Genomic DNA, 10,490 nt, shown 5'->3' with positions numbered 1-10,490 from the left:
TCTGAGATACGTTTCCAAACATCTATTCAAGACCTCCGTTTGTCCATCTGTTTGTGGGTGAAACGTTGTGCTGTGCTTGAGTTTTGTGCCTGATAACTTGAAACAATCTTTCCAAAATGCACTCAAGAAAGTACTTCCTCGATCAGAAACAATGGAGGCTGGATAACCATGTAGCTTTACAACCTCCTTAATGAACAACTTCGCTACATCTGATGCTTCAAACGGGTGCTTCAAACTCAGAAAATGACCGTATTTGCTCAATCTATCCACCAGTACCAGAATCACATTTCTTCCTTGTGATTTAGGTAACCCTTCTACAAAATCCATTGAGATGTCTTCCCACACTTGGTTTGGTACAGGTAAGGGTTGTAATAAACCTGCTGGAGATAGAGTGGAGTATTTATGTCTTTGACAAATCTCACACTTCGAAACAAATTTCTGTATATCCGATAGCAGACCTTCCCAGTGGAACGACTGTTGAACCCTTTTAGTTGTCTTCAACACTCCTGAATGCCCTCCTACCACTCCCGAGTGACATTCCTCTAGTATCAATGGAATAGAGTTCGAGTTCTTGGGTATTACTAGCCTGTTTTTGAACCACAAACGCCCATCCCTCACTGTATATTTCTTCAAAACACTCTGATCCGATAAGAAACTTCTTATTTCTTTCTGAATATACTCATCCTTATCAATCTCTTCGTATATATCCTGAAGTTGTAAAGCTGTTGGTATTGTGAGAGCCATTAACAGATGAGCAAACAATGAACCGTGACCTTGAGTCATTCTCGATAACCCGTCTGCTGCTTTATTCTCCACTCCCGGTTTATACAAAATCTCAAAGTCATAGTTCAGCAACTTAATAAGCCATTTCTGATAATCCATCGTGATTTCTCGTTGCTCCAACAGAAATTTCAAGCTTTTTTGATCTGTATGTACCACAAAATGTCTTCCAAACAGATAATGCTTCCATTTCTGAATCGATAAGACTATAGCCATCAACTCCCTTTCATAAACTGGTTTCAACTGTTCTTTGGCACTTAGACCGTGGCTAAAGTAAGCAATCGGACGCTTGTTCTGCATTAACACTGCACCTAAGCCGAATCCTGAAGCATCAGCTTCAACAATGAACACTTCATCAAAATTGGGTAGAGATAGCACCGGTGCTGTTGACATGGCCTGTTTTAATGTGTCAAAAGCTGTTTGAGCTTCACCACTCCATTCAAAATTGTCCTTCTTAAGCAAATCCGTGAGTGGTCTTGCTATTACACCATATCCTCTTATGAATCTTCTGTAGTATCCTGTAAGACCAAGAAAGCCTCTCAATTCTTTAACAGTTGTAGGGGTGATCCATCGAGCCATTGCTTGAGTCTTGACAGGGTCAGTCGAAACACCATCTTTGGATATAATGTGACCTAAGTAGTCTATTTGCTTCTGACCAAAAGAACACTTCTTCTTATTTGCAAATAGTCTATGCTTCTCCAAAATCTTCATTACAACCTGCAAGTGCTCCTGATGTTCTATCAAATTTTTGCTATACACGAGTATATCATCAAAGAATACAAGAATGAATCTCCTCAAGAATGGTCTGAAAATTTCATTCATAAGAGCTTGGAAAGTTGCAGGAGCGTTTGTCAGGCCAAACGGCATTACCAAGAACTCGTAATGTCCATCATGAGTTCTGAAAGCTGTCTTTTCTACATCCTCTTCCTTCATCCTTATTTGATGGTATCCGGCCCTAAGATCCAATTTAGAGAAAATTGTCGCTCCATTCAACTCATCTAATAACTGATCTATCATTGGAATTGGAAATTTATCTGGCACCGTTGCTCTATTCAGTGCTCTGTAGTCCACACAGAATCGCCAACTGTTGTCTTTCTTCTTCACTAGCAAAACTGGGCTTGAAAAAGGACTTTGGCTAGTTCTTATGATGCCAGCCTCTAACATCTCTAAAGTAAGTGGATCACTTCTTTCTGGGCATGTGGGTATCTATATGGTCGAACACTAACCGCTGTAGTCCCAGGAGCCAAAATGATCGAGTGTTCTCTTCCTCTCAACGGTGGTAGGGAAGTGGGAACCTCAAACACACCATCAAACTCTGCTAACACTGCTTGAATACCCTTCTCTATAGGTTCCAATACTGGTTGTATATCTTGTTGGTTGCATAGATCAAGTGCTACACCCTTCGATTTAGCTTCCAAACCAGTAGATAATGATTTCAATGACATTTTGGAGATTAACAAGTCAGATTCTCCTTTTAAAGACACCATCTTCCCTTTGTATAAGAAGGACATTTCATTCTTCTCCCAATTCACTCTGCAATCTCCTAAGGTTCTCAACCAATAGACTCCAAGAATCACATCTATCTGACCCAGTTCAAGAACTATGAAATCTGTTGTGAATTCCAGATTCTGGGCAGAGAATGTCACTTTTTCACACACTCCCAACCCATCCACCATCATGCCATTACCCAATTTGACATTTAAATTTGAGTCTTCTCTGCATCTAAGTCTCAGCTTCTTCACTGCAAGTGGTGATATGAAATTGTGAGTTGCCCCACTGTCTAGCATTATGACTATACTTTCTTTGCCCAACGATCCACTTACTTTAGTTGTTGAAGGGCCAGATATCCCTCTGAAAGATGAGAACGATAGGGACATGCATTCACCAACGGGTTCCTCCACTAACTCCAATTCATTGTTACCATCCAACACCTCTACTTCATAACCATTGAATATAGTCATTATTCTTAATTCCTTGTTAGGGCATTTGTGCTCTCTTGACCAAGGACCATCACACTTAAAACAGATCCCTTTTCTTCTCTTCTCATCTAACTCAGCATTTGTGTTGTGTCTTCTTGGTCTCTGTTCTGTTCTATTTGCTGGTTTCTCAATATTTTGAATTGTCTCTGTGGCTACGGTCTTCATCTTCCAGCCATTAGGATTGTAATGAGTGTTACTCTTAACGTCAGAACAGAATGTCTCTCGATTCTCCTTATTTGCTAACATCAGCTCTTTCTTCACCACACTTTGCATGATACTGGATTCCATGGCTCTTGCTTCAGCTACCATTTCAGGTAAGTTTCGAGGTTTCTGCATATGCACCAGTTCTTGCATTTCTTGGGATAAACCATTGAGAAAAATTCCTTCAAGCTTCTGTTCATCCAATCCTGTTACTTGTGACGAGAGGTCTTCAAATCTTTGAATATAATCTGCTATAGTTCCCGTTTGCTTGATGCAAAATAAGCTCTGGCTTGGTCCACGCAACTTAAGATTGCCAAATCTCAACATCAAGCTTGACTTAAACTGTGACCAGCTCTCAAATTGTCGTGTGTTCACAACCCAGTTGTACCAACTCAACGCTTCTCCACTCAAACTCACTGATATCAATGCCAGCTTCTCCTCATCGTTGTATCCACCAATTCGAAAAAATCTCTCCACCCGAGCAACCCAACCGTAAACGCCAGCTCCATCAAAGATTGGCATTTCCACATTCTTGATCAAGTTTTCTCTAAGTCCTGGCCTAATGTTGCTAAGGCATGGTTCCGAGTTCAAGGAACGTACCTGATTGCGAAGATCTTGTGTTTGTAAATGCATCGATTGACTCGTACTTCCCACCTCACGAGTTGTTGCGATTCCTGGTAACGAGTTGAGCACCAAATCTAATTTCCTCGTCAATTCTTCCAACTTCTGGTCTTGCGATCGCATTTCGTTGCCCAAAGATTCCATCTTTGATTCGATTCGAGATTCGAATTTGGTCTCCGATTTACGCATCTCACCTAATTGATCGTAGACGTCAGCTAGGGATTCTTGGCGCTGCTCCGCCTCTGATAATTCACGAACCGGCGATAGTCCGATCTCCATCACCATCATTATACTCGTCTTCTCCGATGACTGTAAAATCCTCAATCTCCAATGAAACTTCTCACCGCGGCGTTAGATTCAACCCAGATTCACGACGCACCAATTGATAAGAACCTGAATACTCCTTTATTGATATGAACAGAATCAATTACAAACTGTAACCGAGAGGTATCTAGTCGCAGCTAGATAACAACCTCCTCTCTCCAAGAAATCTCATACGACTATCTTTTTACAACAAACAATATAACAGCCTCATTCTCTTTTCTCTGTTTATATACAAAATCTCCTTTCTTTTTACTCGCATGTGTCTTTATTCTTCCACACGTGCTGCAGCTACCTTGTTATTCCTCCTGGTATAAACCTGAAGAGGCTTATCAGAAAAACTACTGTTTGAAGTTTGGTGACTACGTTAAATATATCGACAAGTTTGATGCACTAACTAGGGCACTAAAGAAGTGGGGAGGTCAATGTGTCTAGGTAAAAAATTGGAAGAAAATATGCAATTGAAACAAGTTGACAGAGAATGACTCCATCCTATGCGAAATTCTTCAAGACAGCGACAAACTCGTTTATGCAATCAAGATTCACATCATCCCTGATGGAGGTCATACCTAACTATGTTTCAGATTTGTAAGGATCAAACTCTACTATGTTTCAGCTAAGATAAGATTAAAGAGTTTTGATATAGACTACAATAACCACCTCTATATTCAATTTTAAAAATTCCGGTTTAGAAAACAAACCGGGAAATCACACTAAACACAATACGTTACTTTGAATTATTGGTAAAGAGTTTTAAACTTTTAATGGACCAAAAAAAACTCAGTCTAGTAGAATAAACTCGTTTTCAATTATGAAGCCAAGGGATTTTAGTAATCAATCGGTCGTAGCTACTACATATACCAGCTTAATTTTTTTTTTTTTTTTCCTTCTTCTCGGCATGTATCTATCATTTTTTCATCACCAATTTAAACAAGCAACTTTATGATTTCAAAATTAGAATAAATTCAGTCGCATCGGTGGAGAAAATATCCAGTTTCAGTAAACATCTGCGGTATTTTGTAAACAATAAAAGAAATGTGGTTTCTTCAAATCCTCAAAAAGTTGTCATACTTGGTAAATAACAAAAGTTCTGAGCTTAGGTCAAAAAACAAACTAAAACCGACCATGCAAATTAAACTTAACTTTTTGTTGGTGTTAAGATATATCTTAGTATCATAATTAGTTTTGTTTGTAATCTTAACACCAACAAAAAGTTAAGTTTAATTTGCATGATCGGTTTTAGTTTGTTTTTTGACCTAAGCTCAGAACTTTTGTGAAGACATCATCGCATAATCATATTTATGATATATTTTTAGTGATTGTTTAGTTTGTTTTGTTGAAAAACAGGCATGTGATAATGTGATAAACGAAACAGTTTTAAATGTTTTTAAATTATGAATGAGCGTTAAGATGAATATTTGGAATGATATTTTTACTTTTCTAATAGAATCTTCATTTCACTTAAAAATTATGACCTCCATGATTCACCTTTTTGGCTCTGCTAGCTGAAAAGAATTACAAGTTTAATGAGATTTTTTCCCTTCAAAACACTTAATCGGTTTAAAATCGATTTGTTTTTTATTATAATATAATTGAGGACAATCATATATATTTAGATATAATTCTTATAAAAAAAAAGAGTTGGAATAATCATAAAATTTGTTTTCACATCATTTATACTTACGACAATTCATTTATTTTAAATATAATTTTTAATAAAAAGTAAAATAAAATTTGATATTAATCAACATTTAATTTAGATACATAATCCCAATATTAGAAGAAAACAAAACTCATAAGAATGTGTATTTGATAAACTCACACCAAGTTGGCAAGTTAAAAAATATAAGAAAATATTAAAATTATAGCTTACGAAGGAAAAAGATAGTAACCTACAGTTTTATAATTTCTCATGTCCTACTCTTTTTCTTTTATTTCACAACTATTGTATTATGAGGTGTTATTGGTTTGTGATTTAAAAAAAATATTAATAACTTTAATGTTATGTAAAATTTGTTGTTATTCAATCTAGACTTTGTTAAATTCTGTTTGGTGTTATTAGTTTGTGACTTGTGAAAAACCATTTAAATAAAATTATTAGGTTCAGAATTTTATAAAATGAGTAAAAGTTTTGTGTTATTCAACTAAAAAATATATATATAATTGTTAATAAATTCAATTATTATGTTATTAGTTTATGATTTTATATGCTTTTAAATAAAAATAAAATGATGAAAAATATTATTGAACTAGAGAGATTGTTTGGGATACTTTACAAAATTATAAAAAAACTAATCAACAAAAAATTCGGAGGAGACACTCCTTATAGATGCTTTAAATGGCTTTTTACAGCAAATATCCTAGTGTACAACATGCTATTGTATAGCAAATTGGCTCATGACCGAGCTAACCCAATTACCAAAACATCATCAAAAACAAAAATTCAGATTCAGATTCAAAAAACCTCATCCCAAATAAATAAATTGAAGAATCTATCTTTCTTTACCAAAATGTGAGAATGACAATTCTTCCTCCTTCCTCTAGGCACCACGTCTCATTCATATTCATCACAGTAAAGACTCGCATTAAAGAAGAACAAACCTTCCTCTCTGGGTAAAGGCCCAAGATGCTAGCCGTCGATCCTTGAAAAGAGCAGAGGATGGCGCAGAGGATGGCGCAGGTAGAAGCGGTATATCTTCAGAACTTCACTGGCAGTCAGAAATCTTCGAATAGATCATTGGATGACGTGTCTTATTGTAATTCCTAAATCTTGAAGATTCACCATAGTTTCCGAAGTAGAACCAAACCCCTAATTTTTTAAACTCTTTAGCAAATTTTTAAAATTTTTCACTTATTCGCTTTCTATGATATTATTGAAATCATCAAAATTCTTTAAATTAGAATCCAATAAAAGTAAGGGTAAAAATTACAATATTCTCAAACTTATAAGAGTAAGCTACCTCTATACACTGTAATTACTAATTATTACAAAACAACTGAGTTTTACAATTTTAGTACATAACAAATATGCATGGAAAGGGAAAATATGATCTCCTTCTTTAACTATCTATTATGTATATTTGATAGATGCTTCTACCAAAAAAGTATATATATTTGATAGATGCAGAACTTGTAACTAAGAAAGAGGAGAAAGATTATGTAGTTCCTATTATACGTATAACCTATCACCACGACGTCAAATCAGATTATGGTTTTCTTTGAAATTTCTCATTAGCTTCCTCTTCGGTCGTCTCTTAATTCAAAAGTCACCTACCCATCAATTAATTATATATATAGTGCGTAAATGATACTTGTCAATTATGCAAACACTAGTAGTAATTTCCTTAGTTTATCATCACAGTGGATTTAAAGAATCATTATCTTAACTACTCAATCTCCCCATAAGAGGATTAAGAAAAGCATATATCATACTAAACGTACTTGTACCTCATACGACATATCTTGAATTTCCTACGAAACTTAATATTAGAGACACTTTTCTTTACATCATATGGTTACATTTTAACCATTATTAGCTGCAAGTTCTTGAAACTTTATTTTATAATGACCTTATATAAGTTATAATGTCTTGACTATCATAGAAATTATTCCTTAATAATCGGCTAATCATTTTCGCTGATTAAAAACAGTCTATGTAGACTTCCCATATGTTATATATGGGCTGAACGAAACATTCAGTGTATCATATTTTATTTTACGTCGATCGATATTTAAATATTATACACATGTATATTATAGTTTATAACAAATGTCATGTAAACCATTATTATTATCGTACGACAGTCGTTATTTTTAATTCATGCCATATAATACGGCTACTACACTAACTCACTAAGCATACATTAAGTATCTAGTGTGCTATATAAAACGGCTACTACACTATTTAGCACTAACCAGGCAAGAGGCAACGTGATTATGAATATCTTTAACGTTTCATTTGGAAATCTATGCCGTCACCTTTGTGACGATTATATAAAGTGAGGGACTTGTTAAGTATTTAATAAAAGAATAATACACACAGTGAAATGGGCCAATGTCGTCAACTTCTTGAGAAAGTAGCCAATACCAAACTAAACTCTAGTTTATTGGTAATTCAACTAACTGTAACTTCGTAAGGCCAATTATTATTACTTTTTATATTTATGATATTATCGAATCATATCAAACCTTATTAATAAAAGTACCTAAGGAATTACAATTTTTTTTTTGTTTTTGCAATTTTAGGAGGAATGAAATGTAAAGCCAAACAAATCCACGTGTAATTAGAAAAATAAACGGTCATGATTGATTTAGAATAGTCTTCCTTTGACTAAGTCTTAATCAAAAAACACAATCAAATAAATATATAAAGAACTAAACGAAGGCAAATGCTTTTTTCTTTCTTACAATCCTTGAGAGTCTTGTCTTTAGACACGGAAATGGCTAACCCCAACGAGTGGTCTCAGTTCTACAACACCAACCAAACCTTCTTCACAACTTCCACCACCGTTTCAACCGCTGTCACAACCACCACCACCGGTGGTGATACCACCTCTATAGACTCTCGTCTGAGTCCAGAGACCGGCCGTGTAACCAAGCCAGCACGTAGAAGATCAAGAGCCTCACGTAGAACACCAACAACGCTTCTCAACACCGACACTTCCAACTTCCGTGCCATGGTTCAGCAATACACTGGCGGTCCATCCGCTATGGCTTTCGGGTCTGGTAATACTACTTCTGGTTTCAGCCTCACTTCTTCGTCTGATCCATCCGCTGGATCTTCTCAACAAGTTCCTTGGCAATACAATTTTCAGCCTCACGCGCCGTTGCAACAGCAGCCTCAACGGCCTTATATGTTCTCGTTGAACAACGTGAACCCTATGGTCGGGTATAGTAACATGAACAACCCTAATACGGTTGTTTCGGGTATGTTTGGGACGGTGGATGGTTCTAGTGGAGGAGGTTCTGCTCCGTCGCTTAAGGAGGCTACGAATAGTAATACTTCTTCGTCGAGGTTGCAATGAGAAAACGATTGGATTCTTTTTGAATTTTTTCTTCTTCTTTTTTTTTTGGGTTTTCGCATAAAGGCAGAAATGTTAGGTACTGACTTTCTTTGTCATAGAATGAAAACTTTGACTTTTTTTTTTTTTTGTATATTTCAGTTTTAATTTTTCTTTCATATTTGAGATTTATCTTTCTCTTAGGCTTTTAGATAAGTTTATGGCATTATCATGGACCTTGCATAGACAAATATTCAATTCTGAAGTTGCTCCCTTGCAATTCAAATTGCAAACTGTCATATAGAAAAAGTATGTTTTCCAAACAAATCCATATATGTTTAACAAATTATCATATTCATAAACTTTTACTAGACTTAATTAGAACAATATGCTCGAATGCCAATATTATCACATATACCAGACATCAAATATTTTCACGTGTAAAGTTCTCACGTGCATGTGTAAAGAAGCTAGAATTCTCAAGTTTTCTTGGTCAAAGAATGCATATAAAACGTGCATAGAATGGAGAAAATAGCCAACTAGCTTAACTCCAACATTTGGATAGTATACATTCGAACATGAAACCAATGTTGGATTTAACTATACCAAATTAGCGCTAATAATTGAGAATATGAATCCTTTTAATATATTTTTCTTATGGCTCTTAATAGATAGTTTCATTTCATCATTTCATATGACTTGTCGAAAGGAGAAAACAGTGGATAGCTGTTTCCTTTGCACAATTTGATCGGCTTAAAGTTTTAAAACTTGTTTGCCTTTTAATATTTTTATATTAAGATTATAATTGAAATATAGTGACGGATAACTTTCTTAAAGACCAGAATAAATCTATAACAATAAAATATGGAGAAAAGAGTCGCATTGTATCATATAGAGACCCGAACTTGCAATTCGTTCGGAAACAAAGAGAATAGTGTTTTGGTGAAGGTAGGCTACCAACATGCCTAGATTCTTACGTTATCGTTTTTTCCTATTTTTTTTCCAACCCGTCGCGTTAATATTAATTACGATTGTAATTTGTAATTATGACTTAGACGGTTCTTTTGACGTAGATCGATCGATGTAATATATAGAGTTAGGCTAATATACCAAAGCCTCGCATTCACAAGAGATGATAACTTAGATTTTAGATTCTTACGATAAATCCTTATTTTTAATGAAAGAGAATAATTTATCATGCCGTAGGCGTGTTTCTTTTAGACCAAAAACAAAAACAAAAAAAAATCTTATTATATAAAAGGGAATAATACATTGACGATTGTGACAAATATGAGTGAGAAATGGTTTGGGAAGAGGGGATGAATCTAAACACATTGTGGGTCCAATTTATATTCTGCCTAACAGTGAAATTTCACTTCTTTTTTTATTTTCTTAATATTGTATACATTTTCTTAGTTCAATCACCAACTTACAAAGAGCAAGTCCAATAAAATAATATAATTTTGAGATTCTTATATTTTTTTAATATTAAATTATGTATTTTTTTAAATAAGAACTTTTAGAAAATTAACTAAAATTATCCTCCTCTAATAGAATTTTAATTGGGGTTCTTATTTTTTTTTAAAAA

The 10,490-nt window shown here is 34.8% G+C and overlaps 1 protein-coding gene across 1 annotated transcript; it reads left to right on the top strand.

The window, feature by feature from the left end:
• Window positions 1-8,127: 8,127 nt before the first annotated feature.
• Window positions 8,128-9,229, top strand: LOC104787169 (VQ motif-containing protein 22). Its single transcript, XM_010512700.2, has one exon. The coding sequence runs from the start codon at window positions 8,291-8,293 to the stop codon at window positions 8,924-8,926; it is 636 nt and encodes a 211-aa protein (XP_010511002.2). The 5' UTR covers window positions 8,128-8,290; the 3' UTR covers window positions 8,927-9,229.
• The last annotated feature ends 1,261 nt before the right edge of the window (window positions 9,230-10,490 follow it).

This window comes from Camelina sativa, chromosome 1 (assembly GCF_030686135.1).
Source record: "Camelina sativa cultivar CO46 ecotype springtype chromosome 1, ASM3068613v1".
Classification (NCBI taxonomy): domain Eukaryota; kingdom Viridiplantae; phylum Streptophyta; class Magnoliopsida; order Brassicales; family Brassicaceae; genus Camelina; species Camelina sativa.
Note: the sequence above shows the minus strand (reverse complement) of the source record. Positions and strands in the feature narration are given on the sequence as shown.

Coding starts and splice junctions, on each gene's coding strand:
- LOC104787169 (XM_010512700.2), top strand. CDS start 8,291: ATGCTTTTTTCTTTCTTACAATCCTTGAGAGTCTTGTCTTTAGACACG.